Genomic DNA, 21,282 nt, shown 5'->3' on the forward strand with positions numbered 1-21,282 from the left:
GCATTTATTTCCATGAAGCACGGATAAGGAATGTTCCTAGAAAAGTAAGTAATCAAATTCCTCCACTCAAACGTTATAGAACTTGAGGACAAAGGGCTGATGTTGTAAGCTCAGCCTTATTAACAGCCTCAAGTTTCTAAAAGCGCTTTTGCTGCACGACACGTCTCTCTCCATTATAAACAACAGCAGTAAAGTTTTGTTCTCGGGAAAAAACCAGCAGGGGTCACTACTGTGCCAGCGCAGCCGTGTTACCTCCGGAGCCGGTGCTGCTAGGGCAGCAGGAGGTGAAAGGTTGGCAGGAGCAGAAAGGGAGGAGGGAAAGGAATGGAGGCGACGCAGACTGGCGGGGCAGCAGAGCTACACACGGACCCGGCGGACGTGCTCAGCAGCTGCGTAGGGAGTAGCCGCGCCGCGAAGGGGACCTAGTAGCTTATCCGAGGTTTCGCTCACATGCGGTTTCTGGAATAGCACGCGGTGGCGACTCCCAGAGTGACTCTGCCCGCCGCAGTCTTGGAGCTCTTGCTTCTTAGCAGTCCCAGCTGCTGCCTCCGTCCTTGGACATGCCGATTAAAGAGAACCGGGCAGCGGAGCCTAACCTCAGCCATGAGGGAGCGCTAGGCAAGGGGACGATGCTGCTCTCTCGGCTGCTTGGCTTCTTCTGCGGGACTAGACAGTGAGCGTTCCCCGCGCCTCTGTCGGGGCAAGTAGAGCGCTTGGCGCCAACCTCATTCTCGAGCCCGTTTGCTGGGAACTTTTGGGGCGTGAAATGAGCCCTGCGTTTCCCTGACCGGAGGAAGGCGTGCTTGAGCGGCCCGAGGGAAAACCTCTCCGAGAGCTGCGCTCATTTGCTCCGTTGGCTCCGCGGGGGAAAGGAGGAAGGCGTCACGCTGACTGAGTTGTCTTACCACCGCTCGCCCTGCCAAGAGTGGGGGCCCCTTGGCTTCATTCACCCGGTGCAGGTACTGAATTGAACTGGTGCGAAGGGCTTCTATTTGCCCCAGTGCCTTCCTGATCCTCTTTGGTCAAAAAAGAGCTCTCCCGGCGAGGGGAGTAGAGGGGGGAGTAAATAATCCCAGAAAAATGGCTGGGGTCAACCCTTCCAAGTCGGGGGGGGGGGGGGTGAGCAGCCTGTATGCTGAGGAGGAAATGTAGCCTGGGAGCCAAAACGTGCTCATTCTCGAGTTATTCTGGGCCAAAGTCTGATTCCCTGTAGGCCTTGAGTAATATTATGTTTCTGCCAGTGATTGGATTGCTCTGGAAGGGTGTTTTACTCTGTGTGTAAAGGACTTCTGGGCTCCAAAAGTCAGATGTTTCTTATGACTGAACAGAGAATCCCAGAAGACTGCAAGGCATTTGCCTCAGAACCTCGCAGTTACTGCCTGAAAGAACTAAATATAATGTGAATACCTTGATGTTAAATCAGTATTTATATTGTCAGGCAACTAATTTATTTTTTCACCTTTTTTCTCTGCACCTGCAGGGCAGCAAAAGAGAGAACTCCAAGCTATTTGCTAGCTGTCTGAAGAGGATTATTCCTGTATTGTTTAGCTCAATACATTACTAACAGCTGGAGCCACAACTTCACAAGGTCAAAGCATAATTTGTTCTGTTCAGATTCCTTGATCTGGAATCTGGGTTGCTGAACCAAATAAATTATTGTTTGCCAGTGCTGTGTTAAGCACTATCTGGTTTTCCCTTATTCCTGGACTTGGAGTTGCTTTCATCTCTTATTTCCATTTGCCTTCAGACATCAAAGCACAGAAACAGCCATGGGCTGTTTCTGTGCGGTCCCAGAGGAATTCTATTGTGAGGTTCTGCTTCTGGATGAATCCAAATTGACCTTAACAACCCAGCAGCAGGGGATAAAGGTAAGTGTGCAGCTTGTTCTGTTTTCACTGGTGTTACCCAGGTGCTTGTCAATAGTGCTTGAAATGCTTTGTCTGGTGTTGAGCAATAGGTGGCAAATCTGCTTGGAAACACTGTTCAAAGAGTCAGTGAGCACTCTTATCAAAACAGGCTTGCATCTAATTACCAGGAAATGGCAATGTCAAGAGGCATTTGACTTTGCATCACATTTCATTACCTGAGAAGTAGTTGAAATGGATCCTGGAAACAAAATCTCAATAACTTCATGTTACGTAAGTATGTGTTAATGGTACAAGATCTTTTTAAAACTTTGTTTTCTAGGTTCTTTGTGTTATGTAATGTACTTTGTGCTGTCATTTTGAGGTGTTGTGAGCCTTGTATTATATAACAAAAAAGCTCTTTTAAACTGTCCACAAGCAAGGATACTTCTGGTATTTGTCTAGTATATTTCTAAATATAAAGCAAGCTTTATAAAGGTACTAAACAAATCAGTCCACAAAGAAGTTGGTATCAGCCCCTTTTAAGCACATTCCTTCTAATGGCAATAAAAAGGTAAATATGTTGCCATGTGCTTTATGCTTGCATTGAGATCACTGGGATGTAAGGGTGCTCATCACTGGGCAAGACTATCCTCAGTCTTTCAAATCTTTATCAAAAAAATACAAATGCTGGTTATGAACTTGAATTGATAAAGGCTTCTGAAAGAAAAATCTGCAGGCACCAGTCCTGTAAATGAACATTATGAGATGGGTGATTTTTCCAGTTTGGGGAAGAAGACTATGACTACAAATCTTTTTGCTAGATTTTGTTTCACTTTTATTGTACTGATTATATTTATACTTTCTTTTTCCTTTTTACTCAAAATGGATTACAATTCTAAAATAAACCCAGAAATAAAACAAAAAACTTCACACATGATTGGACTCGCAGTCAGACATAACATCAGGCAAATTCACCTTAAAAACTCTCATTTGCTTGATGCTGCAAGAGGAGAGGAGGCTCTGTCCACATACCCTAAGATGGACATGTGGAGCCAGAGAAAAGGGAAGAAAAACCCACCTTCCAGTATGTACATCTGTTCGATTGTGCACCTATGACCCAATATGCATCAGAGTAGCATGCAGTTACACCCTCGGTCCTTAAGATATGTGGATCCTAGGACTTGAATTTAGAAACAAACTGGCAGCCAATATAGGTATTTAAAAATAAGCAAGATGTGTAATCCCTGGCAATAATTGGGCTGCCGCATTTCAGAGCAGTTGCAGTTTTGGGGTTGTCCTCTGTGGGGAACATTACAGTAGTTCAAGTGTGAGGTTGCAAAAGCATGGGTTAAGGTGGCCCGATTAGTAGTAGTAACCTTGACAAACCAGATGCAGCTGATAGAAAGCACTTTTGACCTCTGTGCCAACCTGATTTTCAAGCGGAAAAGGTGGTCCATGGGCACTCATAGGATCTTAAAGCGCTCTTCAAATGATAGCTGTGTTCCATCCAAAGCAAATGGATCCTGTCCCTCCAAATCATCTGATTTCCAAATTAGCATTACCTGTCTTTTTTGTTGGCAGCTTAATTTTGTTCTGCTCTGATAAAGCACTGGTTCAGAACTAAGACAAACACATTTGGAGGCTAGGGAGAAGAGCTGTAGAGCTGGGTGTCATCTGCATATTGATGACAGTGAAATTCAGAGGTTACAGACAATATCATTTAGTGGCTTCCATATAAACAGTGAAGAGCATGGGTAACAAAGTGGAACCTTGAGGCATTCCTTAAGAAAGGTCTCAAACCATTAACTCCATCTGTCTGGTATAAACCTATATGAGCTTCAAGCACATACTGTGTATCCCATTTTGTGGAACAGCAGCCTGACACGGCCAAACTGGTTTTATCATCTTGTCCCTTTATGTAAAGTGAAAATTTTGAACAAGAATGTTTCTGAAGGAGAATGGATATATAAAGCAGTAGCCTTGGGAGTAAGCCACTTTGAATGTGGTGTAACATACTTCAAAGGAGACAAGCATTAGAGTGGGTGTAAGAAACCTATATATGAATGTGTGTGTTGTCTTCCTCTGGCTTTCTAATAGATGTGCAGTATACATGCCCTATTCATTGTCATGCATATGTTAGACTGTCTTCTACCTCTTAAAAATAATAACATACTTATATTCAATAGTGAAGTTGTTCTGCCAGAGGTTATGATTTGCTCTTTATGAATTCACTTCATGAACTTACTCATTGGTGTAATCTTGCCTGAAACAAAAACTCTGTAACAGTTAGAGAACTTTGATAAATGGAAGATGGATTTATATCCTGAGCTTAAGTGTATTTACTGTGAAGATAGTCTTATTGATTTCAGTGGGACTTAATTCCGGTGACATAGCCTTAGGTCTGGAAACCAAGTGAGTAGTGTGTGCTGTTCAGTCTTTTGCACACAGTGAAAGTTAGGCAATCTACACTTCAGATTATACCCACAATGTAATATGTGAATATGACTGAATATAAGCTTTTACAAGCATGTGGATAATATGGTGGGAATCCAGGACTGGCTCTGGTTCCTAATTGAGCTAATGTATGATCAGGTCCCAGTTGTTTTAAGGTTATTTAACTTTGTATTGGATTATGGAATTAATACAAATACTGTTTTAGTTGTTGTGATTTCTTCCAAACAGTTTTTTCCAAATTGTGGTTTCTTCCAAACAAATTCTGGAAATGGTAATTTGGTGTGGGTGCTTAGAACTTTCTGTTAAGAGAGAACTTTTTGTTAAGAGTCCCCTTCATAGTCCTCTTTAATTTCTGGGCTTCCTTGGGAAAAAGGTATGACTACTTTTAAATCCTTGTCCTCTGTACATTAAATCCTATGTCCTCTGATTTGAAGAAAGTCTGTTGAATTCAGAGAGATTTCCTTCCAGTTAAAAATGCACAGGGCTATGCTGCATGTCCAGAATTGATATGTTCTTATTTACAACTAACTTTCACTAAGTTTTAGCTTTTATGCTTCAGAAAACAATTTAATGCAGTAGTAGACTCATTAGTATAGAAAGCCACTATTAATTTAGGGCAAATGAAAGTAGATGTTTCAATGAAACTGGGCTTATCCTGTTTGTTGTCCTATTTGCATTTCAAATGTAGTGCCTTAGCCATGTACTTATGTAATGAGTTTTGATTCAGAGATGGATAGCCAGGCTTCATCACAGAAACTCTGGCAAGGGTATGGGAAACTGGCTGGATGGTTGAAGCAGAGTCAGCTGAAACCGAATCTATTGAAGATGGAGGTCCTTTGGATGGGGAAGGGAGTTTAGGATTGGGTATCCAACTCCTGACTCTGGACAACATTCCGTTAACACCAGTACCAACAGGGAAGAGTCTGGTCGTGATGCTGGTTCCCTCTTTCTCAGTGGAGGTCCAGGTCACAAATACTGCCAGGCTGGCTTTTACCTATCTACTCCAAGTCCGGCAGTCGCCCCCTTTCCTTGTCTCACCCTGACCTAGTCACAGTGATCCATGCAATGGTCACCTCCATTGTAACTTGCTATATGCAGGACTACCGTTGAGACTGACTCAGAAACTTCAGCTGTCCATAACGCAGAGACATGGGTCCTTACATGCATCCCTATTTGAGCACATATCCAACCGGTGCTCTGTCAGCTGCACTGGCTCCAGACTGAGAACTGGATCAAGTTCAAGGTGCTGATTTTAGTTTGTTAAAGCCCTACACAGTCTGGGACCAACATATCTGCAGGACCGCCTCTCCTGGCATACCTCCCCCTCAAAAAAAGAGCACTAATCTCTTCTAATAACAACACACTGATGATCCTGGGACCAAGGAGTATTCATCCGGTCTCAAGTAGAGACAGAGCCTTTTCGGTGGTGGTTTGGTGGAATGCACTTCCAGCTGAGATCTGGGCTTTGTGGGATTTGGTACAATTCTGCAGGGCTCATAAGACACATATACTGCCAAGCATATGGATGAGGTCAGGAGAACTCCCAGCCATATAGATCCATTACCTTTTATTCCTCGTTTCTCTCCCTGAGACAGCAATATAGAAATTGTATGGACCATCTTAGAATCATAGAGTAGAAAGGGACCTCTAGGGTCATCTAGTGCAACCCCCTGCACAATTAAGGAAACTCACAAACACCTCCCCCTAAATTCACATGACCTTCATTGCTGTCAGATGGCCATCTAGCCTCTGTTTAAAAACCTCCAAGGAAGGAGAGCCCACCACCTCTCGAGAAAGCCTGTTCCACTGAGGAATCGCTCTAATGGTCAGAAAGTTCTTCCTAATGTGGAGCCGGAAACTCTTTTGATTTAATTTCAACCCATTGGTTCTGGTCCTACCTTCTGGGGCCACAAAAAACAATTCCACACCATCCTCTATATGACAGCCCTTCAAGTACTTGAAGATGGTGATCATATCACCTCTCAGCTGCCTCCTCTCCAGGCTAAACATCCCCTTCAATGCAGTAGTGGACTCCTTCAACCTTACCTCATAGGACTTGGTCTCCAGACCCCTCACCATCTTTGTTGCCCTCCTCTGGATCCGTTCCAGTTTGTCTATATCCTTCTAAAAATGTGGTGCCCAAAACTCTGGACCCGTTCCAGCTTGTATATATCCTTCTTAAAATGTGGTGCACAAAACTGAACACAATACTCCAGATGAGGTCTTACCAGAGCAGAGTAAAGTGATACCATCACATCATGTGATCTGGACACTATACTTCTATTGATACAGCCCAGAATTGCATTTGCCTTTTTAGCCACTGCATCACACTGTTGACTCATGTTCAGCGTATGATCCACTAGATCCTTTTTGCACATACTATTACTAAGACAAGTCTCCCCCATTCTATAACCATGCATTGAATTTTTCCTACCTAAATGCAGAACTTTGCATTTATCCCTGTTAAAATTCATTTTATTCCTTTTAGCCCAGTTTTCCAGCCTGAAGGTCATCCTGTATCCTGTTTCTGTCATCTTCTGTGTTTGCAACCCCTCCCAATTTAGTATTATTGGCAAATTTAATAAACATTCCCTCTATTCCTTCATCCAAATCATTGATAAAGATGTTGAACAAAACAGGTCCCAGGACAGATCCCTGAGGCACTCCACTTGTCACTCCTCTCCAAGAGGATGAGGAACCATTCATAAGCACTTTTCGGGTGTAATCTATTAACCAGTTATGGATCCACCTAATGGTAAAAGGATCCAAACCACATTTTACCAACTTGTCAACAAGGATAGTATGTGGAACCTTATCAAAAGCCTTACTGAAATCAAGATAAATGAAGTCTATAGCATTCCCCCGATCCAGCAAGGTAGTCACTTTCTCAAAAAAAGAGATCAGGTTAGTCTGACATGACTTGTTCTTGAGAAAACCATGCTGGCTCTTAGAAATCACATTCATTCTTTCTAAATGTTCCGGGACCGACTGTTTGATGATTCGTTCTAAAACTTTTCCAGGTATGGACGTCAAGCTGACAGGTCAGTAGTTACCTGGATCCTCTTTTTCCCCCTTCTTGAAGATGGGGACAACATTCGCCCGCCTCCAATCTTCTGGCACCTCTCTTGTTCTCCAAGAATTTTCAAAAATAATAGCCAGAAGGCCTATCAGAAATTACTTTCGCAAGCTCTTCTAGAACCCTTGGACTTAGTTTTATTTAAAGAAACTAGATGTTTATGTACTACCCCTACGCTGATCCTAGGTTGGAACTTCATACCCTCCTTATATGTTCTGGTTTTGCCATGTTGAGCACCGTTCCTCCTCTCTTCATTACCTGTTACAATTTCACTTTCTTGTCCTCGCAATGGGCCTACCATGTCCTTGCTCTTTTTCTTACTCTGAACATAATAAAGGAGCCCTTTTTTGTTGTTTTTAGCATCTTTGGCCAGCCTAAGCTCATACTGAGCTTTAGCTTTCTTAACTTTTTCTCTACAAGCACTGGTGATTTATTTATATTCATCCTTGGTTATAAGGCTCTCCTTCCAATTCCTAAAGGAGTCTTTTTTATTTCTCAAGTCTTTAGAGAGCTGTTTATGTAGCCACTTTGGCTTCTTTAGGCTTTTTCCATTTTTTCTTCTCATAGGAATCGTCTGTGATTGCTCTTTCAGTATTTCACTTTTAAGAAACTCCTGCCCCTCCTAAGTATTTCTGAACATGGGATTTTACCCAGCATAGTTCTAAATTTATCAAAGTTTGCCTTTCTGAAGTCCAACCTATAAGTCTGACTACATATAACTTTTCCCTTCCCTAAGACTGTAAATTCCAAAATCACATGGTCACAACTGCTCAGGGTGCCCACTATTTCTGCTTATTCAATCAATTCTTCCTTGTTGGTGAGAATCAAATCCAAGATAGCAGATCCCCTTGTTTCCTTCTTCACTTTCTGGAAAAGGAAGTTGTCAGCAAGACAAGTCAGAAATCTATTTGACTTTTCATTTTTAGCAGAGTTGGACTTCCAACAGACGTCTGGGTATTTGAAATCTCCCATGATCACTGTATCCCTTCTCTTGGAGAACTTTGCAATCTGCTGTAGAAGTATCTCATCCAAGTCCTCTGCCTGACTTGGTGGTCTATAGCAGACTCACACAATAATATCACTGTTTTTTCTTACTCCTTTTATTATTACCCAGAGACTCTATACCTCCTTCACGTATACTGCTATGCCTCTGCCCTTTCTCATTTGCCTGTCCCTTTTAAATAAGTTCTACCCCTGAATCCTAATATTCCAGTTGTGAGTGCCATCCTACCACGTTTCAGTAAGGCCTATTATGTCATAGTCTCCTTCCTTTATTAGGACTTCCAGTTCCTCCTGTTTGTGTCCCATACTCTATGCATTAGTGAAGAGACATCGGAATCCACATTTTATGCATCCTGAGGGCTTGGTTTCCATACAAGCCTGCAAGTTAACATTACCTAGCGTATGCGCCACTCTCTGCAAATCTTGAATGTTCTTATCCCAGTTTCTGGCATCATACGAGACTTTGAATTATTGTCTTGCTCCCTCATACAATTTAGTTTAAAGCCCTCCTTATTAGGTTAGCAAGGCTGTTACCAAACACCCTTTCCCCTACTACCGTAAGGTGCAAACCATCTCCTGATAGAAGACCACCATCTCGAAAGCGTAAGCCATGGTCCAGAAATCCGAATCTTTCCTGACGAAAGGAAATTGTATTGCTGGAAATGTTTTTAATTGATATATTTGAATCATATATATATATATATTCTACTTATTATATGTTGGAACTGACTTTGAGATCCACAGTAGTGGAGGAGAGCTGAATAGAAATTGAATATAATAATAGATATAGCATATTTGTTAATGTCTTGGAATTACTGTGGGTATGGAGGAGCTAGGAAGATGACTGCAGTTTTATACCCTGCCCTTCTCTCTGACTCAGAGCGGCTTACAATCTCCTATATCTTCTTCCCCGACAACAGACACCCTGTGAGGTGGGTGGGGCTGAAAGGGCTCTCACAAAAGCTGCCCTTTCAAGAACAACTCCTGCGAGAGCTATGGCTGACCCAAGGCCATTCCCGCAGGTGCAAGTGGAGGAGTGGGGAATCAATCCCAGTTCTCCCAGATAAGAGTCCAAGCATTTAACCACTGCACCAAACTGGCTCTCTGAAAATGAGCAAGTGTAAAATTATGTCTGTTGGATCTATTTTGTTTCTTAGACTGCATACAGACTTAACATTAAAATAAACCGGTGCGTTTTTTCTCCTTTGGGCTGAGCCTGCTTATTTTTCAGCTTTGCGATGCAAGGAAAGACATATGAACATTCCTAACACTTTTTAAGTTATCAATCTTTTCTCTCTTCCCATGCATCATGTAGGTTATGTGCCTTTTAATATACCATGTAGGCACACATGCAATTAAATATTCATTTGTCATACTCTTATTTAATGTGTAGTCAGTTTTAATAAGTTGCAAAGATTGCTTTGTAGATGTATGGGGGGAGGTGGATTTGTGCTGTTACAGGGGCCAGCCAATTAGGGCTGTGCACAGTTGGCTTCTGCTGCAAACCCTGCTGAGAAAATTGTTTTCCTCGCCAAATCACAGTAAGAGCACTTTTAGAAGGTCTTCACCAATCAAATAGCATACGTGTGTATTTTGGATAATGAAGAAGCATGTAAGAAGCAGTGATAAACAACTGCTGGAGAGACTGTATTTGTGTCATTTGGCATTAGCAACTATGCATGGTACAGATTGTACATTACAAAATACTTGAGTTTGTTGAGAAACAACTTGAGTACTTTTTATCACAAGAGCTATGGAAGTTTTGTGCCTCTCAGATAGATGCACACTGGCTCTTCTCTGTTTGTGACCAAAGCTCACAGTAAGAAATGACTGTAGCCTCCCCCCAACACAGTTTACATCTGCAAACTGCCCCAAGGGCTGTTGTTGGCTCTATTGTAAAACTCACACAACAGAGCCAGTTGTGACTCCTTCAGGTGGTTTTCAGATGTGCAGATGGGGTAGGGGAAGGGGGGCTACAGCTGATCCCCTATGTGTGCTTTGGTTGCAAACAGAAAAGAGCTAGTGTGCATCTATCTGAGAGGCACAAAACTTCAATAGCTCTTGTGATAAAAGCACTCAAGTTGTTTCTCAACAAACTCAAGTACTTTGTAATGTACAATCTGTACCATGCATAATTGCTAATGCCAAATGACACAAATTTTGTGTCCTCCCAACACTCTTTATAATGTGTAGATGGTGCAGTGGAGAAGAGTACCTTCCAGTGGTTGTTCTTGGCTTAGAGTGTGGTGACACATCTGCAGCTTGTCCCTGGATGCATTTTTAGTTAGCCATGTGGCCATCTGTATTGCTACTGTTCATGTGAAGGCATTGTTATGGCTTCTCCTTCCATTGCCTTCTTTTGGTACTTTCTTGACATGGCTATGTACCTGCTATGCAACGCACTTATCCTGCTGGCAACAGTAGTTGGGGACCAGCCATGACACTAGGAAGAAAATGGTTTCTGTATCTCCCGCAGCATCCAAGAACTTTTAAAAAGTACAGATCGCACTTCCTCATGACATTATTCCGCACTCCTTTATAAAATTTATCAAATGTTGTTTAAGCCGTTCTGTCAAGATTCTTGTATATATTTTATAGTCATTATTTAATAACGACATTGGTCTATAATTTTTAACATTCTTGACATCTCTATCTTCCTTTGGTATCAACGAAATAACAGCTTCCTTCCATGTGTTTGGTATTTTCCCTTTTATTCTTACCATGTTCATCAACTTCTGCAATTTCAGTGTTAACTCATCTTTAAAAGTTTTAAAATATTTAGCTGTATATCCATCTGGCCCAGGTGCCTTTCCAATTTTCATTGCATTAATTGCAGCCTCAATTTCTTTTTTTTCAATTGGATCATTCAAAACTTTTTGCATATTTTCTGTTAAAGGTTCTATTTTTATCTTTTGTAAATACTCATCCATCTTTTCTTTCTTTATTAACACCTTTAAACAACTTGGCATAATACTTAATTCTCTTTTTATTCCCTCTTGGTTAACCACCTCTCTTCCTTCTACCACAATTTTATTAATAATTTTATTTTCTCTCTTCTTCATTTGCCAAGCCAAATATTTACCTGGTTTGTTTGCACCCTCAAAAGATTTCTGCTGCAATCTTTTCAAATTCCATTCCAATTCTTTATTTAATAAATGTCCCATTTGCGTTTGTAATATTGTAATTTCCCTTATAATTTTCTTTTTCCCTGGCCTTTTTCTCAACTCCCCTTTTTTCTTTATTTCATTCTGAAAGTCCAACAACTGTTTTTCTTTTGCTCTTTTATCTTTATTATTCAAAGAAATCAATAGTCCTCTCATTACTGCTTTATAGGCATCCCAGACCATCTGAAAATCCATATCCTCTTTATCATTCACTTGAAAGAAAGCTTTAGTTTCATTTTCTAAAAATGTCACTATTTCTTCTGTAGTAAATCCTCATTCAATCTCCATCTTCTCAACTTCTTTGACAGTTTTGTAATCCACATTATTGGGTTATGATCAGCCCCAATTTTGGGTAAAATCTCTATTTTCCTTGTTATAAGACCTAAATCTTTAGTGCCCCACAACATGTCAATTCTGGAAAAAGTTTTATGTCTTGCTGAAAAAAAGGTATAACCCCACACCTCAGGGTTAAATTTCCTCCATATATCCTCCAAATTTTCTTGTTTAACCAGTTCAAAAAAAGACTTTGGCAATTTTCCTTCTTTGTTATTATTCCCCCCCCCCCCCCAGATTTATCCAGAGAGTTCTTAATTGTTCCATTAAAATCTCCCATTATCAAAACTTGGTCATACGTCAGTTCATCAAATTGTTGTGTAATGTCTTTTTAAAAAAGCATCCTTTGCACCATTAGGTGCATACAATCCCAATAACAACGTTTTCTTTGCATTTAATATTATTTCTACTGCTACAAATCTTCCATCTTTGTCTTTAAACACTAATTTTGGCTCCAATTCTTGTTTAATATAAAAAATCACTCCCCTTTTCTTCTGTTCAGCCAGTGAAAAAAATTCTAACCCCAATTGTTTATTCCATAAAATTTTGTAATCCTTTTGTTTAATATGTACTTCTTGTAGACAAACTATATTACAATTTTGTTTTTTAATCCAATGAAATGTTGCCCTTCTTTTTTGTGGTGAATTTAGTCCATTTACATTCCAAGACAATAATTTGTAATCCATCATGGTGCAAAGTCTTTATGTTCTTCATAAAAACTATGCAGTTACTGTGCATTTGTGATTGTGATTCTTTTCCCCTGAAGTTCAAAACTCAAACTTATTATCCACCTAAACATTTCATTGTCCTGTAATTTTTCTGTCAGTTTTTTATATGTTCTTCTATCATTTATCACTTGCCTTGGCAACTCCTTCATAATTCTTACTCTGCTGCCTCCCACTATCAATGTCTTTTCAAAGTTTTTACTCATGATCTTTCCCACCATTTCTTTTGTCATATATCTTATAACAACATCTCTTGGTAGATTATTTTTCTTGGCATCAAGTGAGTTCACTCTATACATATAGTCATACATATTTTTAGCCCCTTCAGGATCTTCCTCTAAAAATTCTGCAATTATTTTTATTATATATTCTTTTAGCTCACCATCTTCCTTTTCAGGTACTCCTCTCAGACATATCTGAGTCTCCATGAATTTGCAGTCATGGATTGTCACTTTTTCTTGCATTTTCAACAAGGTGGAATCATATACTTTCATTCTCCCTTCTACCTCCTGCACTTTCTTAGATGCTTCATCTGTTTCCTTTGAGTTCTTCCATATCTTTTTTAATCTCTTCAATAATTTCTTTTTTAGATTCATTTATCATCTCTCTCATACCTCTCATCATTCTGGCCTCCATTGCTTCTAAATGGTCCTGCATTTTTTCCAATGAAGTAGCCCTTGTACGGGGTTGCTTGTGTTCTGACATTTAAAAAACAGTGAAAATTTGGACCTCACCAATTTCAAATTCAACTATCAGATTCAAAAAAATAGGACTTGCCCTTTATAACAAGCCTAATTTCACCGTCCTCAGAGCTCCCAAAACCAAGATATTTCTTTTTAAAGTTTTTACATCTTTCAAAATGGCGGTCCCAACTTTTTGCTGCTCCTTACATTTTTCCCCCTTTTATAAACGTCTGGAAAGGAGTACTTGGCAAACACGGCATTGGCAACTGCAATGACAACGGGCGCCTCCTGCTAGAATTCTGCATGGAGCACCAGCTCACCATCACCAACACTATCTTCCAGCAGAAGAACAGTCTGAAGACAACCTGGATGCACCCACGGTCCAAGCATTGGCACCTTATCGACTACATTCTGGTGCGCCAGAGAGACCTTCGAGATGTCTTACACACCCGAGTAATGCCCAGCGCAGAATGTCATACGGATCATCGTCTTGTACGCTGTAATCTCCGTCTTCACTTTAAACCCACACCCAGGAGAGGAGGTATCCCTCGGAGGAAGTTTCAGGTTGGCAGCCTCCAGTCAGCCGAAGTTAAAGCTGCCTTCCAGGCAAAACTCCAGTCAAGAATTGAGGACCTCAGTTGCCCCACAGACCCTTCTCCAGAAGCACTCTGGGAACACCTAAAAACTACCGTCCTGCAGATCTCTGAAGAAGTCCTCGGGTTCTCCACAAGGAAGAACAAGGACTGGTTTGATGAGAACAATCAAGAGATCCAAGAATTACTGGCAAAAAAGAGATCTGCCTACCAAGCACATCTTGCTCAGCCCTCCTGTCCTGGGAAAAAAGCAACCTTTCGCGCTGCATGTAGCAACCTCCAGCGCAAGCTTCGAGACATTCAGAACGAGTGGTGGACCAAGCTTGCAGAGAGAACCCAGCTGTGTGCAGACACTGGTGATTTAAGAGGGTTCTACGAAGCCCTGAAGGCAGTATATGGTCCATCATATCAGGCTCAGAGTCCCTTGCATAGTGCAGACGGCCAAGTGCTCCTCACAGACAAGGCATCCATACTGAACCGGTGGTCGGAGTATTTTCAGGTTCTCTTCAGTGCCAACCGCGTAGTTCAAGATTCAGCAATCCACCTCACCCCACTTCAACCGGTGAAAACAGAGTTGGATGAGATCCCCACCCTAGAAGAGACTGTTAAAGCCATCAAGCAACTGAAAAGTGGCAAGGCAGCGGGAGTTGATGGAATTCCACCAGAGATCTGGAAGCATGGGGGCACAGTACTACATAGCTCACTTCACAAAGTACTTGTCACCTGCTGGGAACAAGGCAAATTACCACAGGACTTTCGCGATGCAATCATCATCACCCTATACAAGAACAAAGGGGAAAAGTCAGACTGCTCCAACTACCGGGGGATAACCCTGCTCTCCATCGCAGGCAAAATCCTTGCCAGAATACTCCTGAACAGACTGGTGCCCACCATTGCAGAAGAACTCCTCCCAGAGAGCCAGTGCGGCTTCAGAGCTAACAGGAGCACCACCGACATGGTATTTGTTCTCAGGCAGCTCCAAGAGAAATGCAGGGAACAGAACAAGGGTCTGTATGTGACTTTTGTCGACCTTACCAAAGCTTTCGATACCGTTAGCAGGAAAGGCCTGTGGCAAATCTTGGAACGTTTAGGATGTCCCCCAAGGTTCCTCAGCATGATCATCCAGCTACACGAAGACCAGCGAGGCCAAGTCAGACACTGCAACGACCTCTCGGAGCCCTTCCCAATAGGCACAGGTGTAAAGCAAGGCTGCGTTCTCGCGCCAACTCTCTTTACGATTTTCTTTAGCATGATGCTTCAAAGAGCCGCAGTAGATCTAGATGAGGACGATGGTGTCTACATCCGCTATCGCACCGATGGCAGCCTGTTCAACCTGAGGCGACTAAAGGCCCACTCCAAGACAATGGAAAAACTCATCCGAGAGCTACTGTTTGCTGATGATGCTGCACTCGTCTCCCACTCGGTATCAGCTCTGCAGCATATGACGTCCTGCTTTGCAGAGGCTGCCAAGCTATTCGGCCTAGAAGTTAGTCTGAAGAAGACAGAAGTTCTCCACCAGCCTGCACCCCAGGAAGATTATCACCCTCCCTGCATCACTGTGGGTGAATCAGTTCTGAAGACAGTCCAGCAGTTCAGCTACCTAGGGTGCATCATCTCCTCAGATGCCAAGATCGACAAGGAGATTGACAACAGGCTGGCAAAGGCAAACCGTGCATTTGGCCGACTGCACAAAAGAGTGTGGAGCAACAAGCATCTGAAAAAAGGCACAAAGATCAATGTTTACAAAGCGGTTGTGATGACAACCCTCATCTATGGCTCCGAATCGTGGGTTTTATACCGTCATCACCTGCGACTCCTTGAGCGCTTTCATCAGCGCTGCCTTCGCACCATCCTCAACATCCACTGGAGTGACTTTGTGACCAACACTGAAGTCCTCAAGCGGGCAGAGGTTACCAGCATCGAGGCACTGCTGTTGAAGACGCAGCTGCGCTGGGCAGGGCATATTTCTAGGATGGAAAACCACCGCCTTCCCAAGATTGCCCTGTATGGCGAACTCTCCACCGGCCATCGAAATAGAGGGGCACCAAAGAAGAGGTACAAGGACTCCTTGAAGAAATCCCTTAGCACCTGTCACATCAACCATCACCAGTGGTCTGACCTAGCCTCAGATCGCAAAGCATGGAGGCACACCATCCACCAGGCTGTCTCTTCCTTTGAGAACACACGCATAGCTGGTCTTGAGGACAAAAGGAGATTGAGGAAGAATCGCACTGCTACAGCACCAACCCCAAATCAGACTTTTCCCTGCAGCCGCTGTGGCCGGACCTGCCTGTCCCACATTGGTCTTGTCAGCCACCAGCGAGCCTGCAGCAAACGTGGACTATTGCACCCTTCTTAAATCTTCGTTCGCGAAGCCAAGCCGAGAGAGAGAGAGATAAACGTCTAAAGTCTACACAAATAATATGTCCAATAATACTTATCTTCTTGTTCTCTTCTCAATTAATTCCAACAATTTTTAATGACCCGAACACTTTAAAAACTTTGTTTTAATTTTGACCTCCCAGCAGTGGCCGCCGCTATTTCTCAATGGTGTTATATTCCTAGAGTAGGTTTTCCATCCGGTACTTCCTGCTTTACTTGCCACGGAGTCTCATTCACACTGGAAGGAGATCTCACAATACTTGACGTACTTCCTGTATTGCTTGAATATGCTGCAGGTCTGTGACGATGGTGCTCTTTTTTCAAAACTGCAAGTAGACCAAACAATGAATTCCTTTCCACTTTTTAGCAAAGTCCGAATTTCACCTTTTCTTCCCTTCTTCCAAACTTTCTAAGTTTTCATTTCCCACCTTTGAAATTTACTCCATTAAACAGTAAATAGTCCCGGAGTGAAAGATAGTAATCTGTACCTTCTCTTCCAATTATCCAAGTTCCCACCGGTCTTAAGAACATAAGAGAAGCCATGTTAGATCAGGCCAATGGCCCATCCAGTCCAACGTTCTGTGTCACACAGCGGCCAAATATATATATTGTGTAGCTTTAGATGTCTTGTGTAGCTTTAGATGTTTAGCAGTGTCCAAGAAGGTTAGGATTCTGTTGAGCTTATGTCAAATAAATGACTCTGAAAACTTCTGCAGATGATGAAAATGCAACTCTTCCCGGAGACTACTCAAAGGAGCCTTCCCTGGGATTCCCTTTTAGCCAAGGTAAATCGCCTCAAAGTTTCCTGTGCATATCTTGGACTAATCTCTGACTGAGAAAAGTAGGCAGTAGGCACTTATTTGCCTTCCACTACCCTGAACAGAAGTTCCAGCCTGCTCCCGTTATGAGAAGCAGCTTAGCTCAACATTTTCCTCCCCTGGAAATCCCTCTGTGCTGCTTATAGTTATGGTTTGGCACAAGCCATTTCATACACATTTTTCGAGTTAATTTCCACAATCCTGAGCATATATATTCTCAAGAATTGTGTCATGCAGTTTGCGGATGAACGGATAAAAGGAAGTACTTCTTCACCCAAAGGGTGATTAGCATGTGGAATTTACTGCCACAGGAGGTGGTGGTGGCCACAAGTATAGCCACCTTCAAGAGGGGTTTAGATAAAAATATGGAGCACAGGTCCATCAGTGGCTATTAGCCACAGTGTGTGTGTATATATAAAATTTTTTGCCACTGTGTGACACAGAGTGTTGGACAGGATGGGCCGTTGGCCTGATCCAACATGGCTTCTCTTATGTTCTTATGTTCTTATGCCTTTGCTTATGGAGCAGCAGAAGGCATAGAGGAAGCCTTCTCATGTTGTGGCTGTTTACATTCTGCCTTATGTTGTGATGTGCAGTCTTACAAGCTGTTGATGGCAGCCAAGAAGTGCTGTAGGTCTTTGATTGCTCGGCTCTGGTATCTATTATCTGACCCATGCCTCAAGAGCACCCCCAGTAGAGATGTTCTGGAAGGACTGGTTTGTCTGGATGGAAGTCTGATAAATTGAAGAGTCTAGGGTTGTTCTTAGACCCAACTGTATTTTTGGAAAAGCTGACTGACCTTTGAAGAGTGCCTTTTTCATTTACATCTGACTGGTAGATTGTCCTCCATTTTGGACTCAGTGGGCATGGCAATACTGATCCATACCAGTTTAACTTCCAAGTTGAATTATTGCCTTTTTTTTTTGTGCAGACTTGGAAGATGACTCATAACTATGGTTGGCACAAAATGCTGCCACCTACCCGTTGGCTGGTTTGTTGTTGCTTGCATATTTAGCCAATTCTGAAGTATGTGCACTAGTTTCCAGTCTATTTCTAGGCTTGATTCAAGATGTCTCTGGTGTAGTCCCCTTCTGTTACAGTCTATTGCAGGAGCTATGCAGAGATGTTCTGTTGGCGTTCTTCAGGCTGTGTAAGAATGTTAATTCCTGCACGACTTTCTGATTTGTGACCTTGTGTATTTTAGATTTGCTAATTATTTATCTAAAACATTTTAATGCTACCTTTCCACTGAGTTTAGTGGAAAGCAGCAAATGATCAAACACATTAAATCAGATTTTAAAATATGTATTTGTTATGGATTGTTTTCACCTCACCAGGAAAACACCAAGACAAGGAAGTCAGCAGCAAGCAGGTTTTATTTGGAATACATGTCTGCAGGCATGGAGAGAAGGCACCCAGGGTGCGGTCTCTGAAGTCTGTGTCACAGCACAGCTCAATTTAAGGCTCGTGACGCTATGCCCCTCACTGTCCCTCCGGCCTATCCTGGCCGACGCGGAAGGCTCACAATCTACCTATCACCGACGCATATTGTTCACTACATCCTTATATGGGCATACCTTGACTCTGTTTTTACTTATAACTAACATTACTAATAATCACGGAAAAGGGAAGTAACTATATATAGCCCATCATGCACTTTTACGGCCAGGTACTTTCCATGGGGGTACTTTCCACGGGTGTGGTGCACAAAAGACTTTACTGTTTCCACAACAACCCCCCCTTTTTGTTTTATTCATTTTCTTTTGTCCACCACTTATTTATTTTCTATTTCTATGGTTATGGTGTTGTATTCATGTCCTTTAGGTTCAATTTTCTCTTCTCCTGTCAAGGGGAGATATCGGTGGCTCTGTTTTATGGCCTGCAGGTGCAAAAGTTTAGCAGGATCTTGTTTTCCTATAGCCGCCTCTACAGCATTGGATACCATGGATCAAATTACTGGAATCTGACAAGGCAGCATCACCAACCCCCCTAGAATCAATAATCCCATTAATAGGGCCTGTTTCCAGTTTCCAAACAAGCCCCCCTCCTGCATCCAACATTCCTGTCCAAGTTTGGACTGGCACATGAGTAATTTTACAAATTTCAGATGCTATGTTTTGTACAACCTCTCCATTATCATCTATGTTAAGACAGCAATTTGAAAGATTAAACTTTCCACAAACACCTTCAGCCAGCAAATAGTCCAGGGCCAAACGGTTCTGATATATGGCTGCACGCATCTGGGTCTGCTGTCTAGCCAACAGCTCTAAACATGGCTGTTTGATTCGTAATGATTTCTACCACAGCTTGCAATCTAATAATACAGTTAAGCATATATACAGTTGTTCTGTATCCCCAGGACCCATCTTGTGCCCAAGTAGCCGGGCTACAGTATTCAATGATCCACTGTGGAGGCTATTTATCTCCTCACTACCTACCTCCGATGTCCAAGGAACGTTTTGATCTAACATAATCATCGAACACTGGGGTCCCTAGAGCAGAACCGACATTTGATGACAGAAGAAAAGCTGGGACGTATTGTTCCAATAATGCAAGTCCCATGCCATCCCCTGGGCAGGAGTGTATAAGCCCTTTTACCACAGATCCAATATAATCCTTCAGGAGCCCTCCATTGCTCAGAGGAATTTGAAGCAGCATTAAAATATTTATTTATACCGCTAACATTTTCTTATGGCTGGAAATCTTCTATAACAGTGCCCTCTGTCCCTACCCATTTTGTTTTTTCCTTAGTGGAGTTAACTAACAACGTTCGGTGGCACAAAGTGTGCCCAACATGCTTTCCATCCGTCCACAGCACTGCCCAGGAAATGCATAATTCTCCACTTACTATTGTCTGCAGTTCCCAGATCTTCCTCTCTTCTGGCCCTGACTCTGACCTAGGTTCATTCCACTGGGCCAGGTCAGTAGGCAAGACCTCAGTGCCAATCCAAGGCCATCTCATTAGGGGAGCTCCGCACACCCAACGGTTTGAAATATTTAGGGAGGCAGCTATTTGCTCAGCTAAGGCTCTGGAATGACAAACTTCTCATCCTGACTGTCATTAAATACAGTCTTGTACAAAATCTTTTTATTCTGCTAGATAAGTAACTTCGGCTCAGGGGTGGGCTTTTTTCCCTGGTTCTTTAAATCTACTGGCCAGCATGTCCACGGTGACGTTGGGCAGCTGAATCTTCCTCTAAAAGGTATTGTCCTGATTGATCCAGGATATTCTATTTCTGCCTGATAATAAGACACTCTTCGTTCTACACAAACTATCTGATTGTTAGGTTTTACACAGCCCCCAAGTACTCCTCTAGATTGAACACGCAACATCCGTTTAGAATTCTCTTCCTAGCATTTAGTACATCTCACTGTTTGGGTATAGTGCACTGGCACACTGGCAAAAATATAGCAAGAAAGTGCAGCAATAAGCACTTTTGAAGCATGCATGATTAAGTCCTACAGCAGATACTTATAGTAAAATAGCACGATTGTAGGGGAACTGCTAAGGATCGTCCCCTTCTGAGGAATCGTCTGTATCTCTGTGTAAAGGATAAGGTAGGCTTAAGCACTTTACACACCACAGGAAGTGCCAAAACCGGGGGTCCTCGGTGTCCTTTAATTGATAGGGGGTGAAGGAAACTAGCCCTGCCTGGCAATGTTCCCACACCCTCCCCTTGGACTGGTCTCCTGCTCGTTTTTGAAAATAAAATCTGATTTTCCACTTTTGGTGTTTCTCAGGGCTCTTATGTTGAAACGCTACGCGTCCCCAAAAAATCTGCCCATCCCCTTCCTCGTATTTCCAAATTCTTCCCTTATAAAACTGGCATTCTTCTCCCTCCCATTTCAGACTAAGCCCATAGGGGTGTTGGAGTGGGTCCTCAAACTGCCACGCAAAACACTGAAGTCTCTCCTGAGGGCTCCACTCTTGAGTCGTCCTGTTGGCAGTTCTCCAGGGGAAATTGAAACATCACCCGTTAGCTGTATTAGTTTTTCTCAGTGTCAGCCTCAAGGTGTTTTCGGAGTCTGGATTCGCGGTCCAGTCTGGAGTGCTGGCTTTGTCAGGAGCTGGGACGACCTTTACACGGGAATGATGCACCCATCTGCCCTCAGCGGTTCAAACGGCTGTTTCTGTTATGAGGAGGACAAGGAATGGCCCCTCCCAGTTGGGTTGCAGCGGTTCGTCCCTCCACTTCCTCAGAAGC

At 42.6% G+C, this 21,282-nt stretch overlaps 1 protein-coding gene across 1 annotated transcript in view; it reads left to right on the plus strand.

Annotated features, from left to right (window-relative positions):
* The first annotated feature begins 309 nt into the window (after positions 1–309).
* The window catches only part of EPB41L4A (erythrocyte membrane protein band 4.1 like 4A), a 213,040-nt gene continuing 192,067 nt past the window's right edge, over positions 310–21,282 (plus strand). The window contains exons 1-2 of the mRNA XM_060235611.1: positions 310–959; positions 1,481–1,868. Of these exons, the coding sequence (XP_060091594.1) occupies positions 1,770–1,868 (99 nt within the window). The 5' untranslated portion in view covers positions 310–959; positions 1,481–1,769. The remainder of the gene's footprint in view (positions 960–1,480; positions 1,869–21,282) is intronic.

Source organism: Heteronotia binoei, chromosome 4 (genome assembly GCF_032191835.1).
Source record: "Heteronotia binoei isolate CCM8104 ecotype False Entrance Well chromosome 4, APGP_CSIRO_Hbin_v1, whole genome shotgun sequence".
Classification (NCBI taxonomy): domain Eukaryota; kingdom Metazoa; phylum Chordata; class Lepidosauria; order Squamata; family Gekkonidae; genus Heteronotia; species Heteronotia binoei.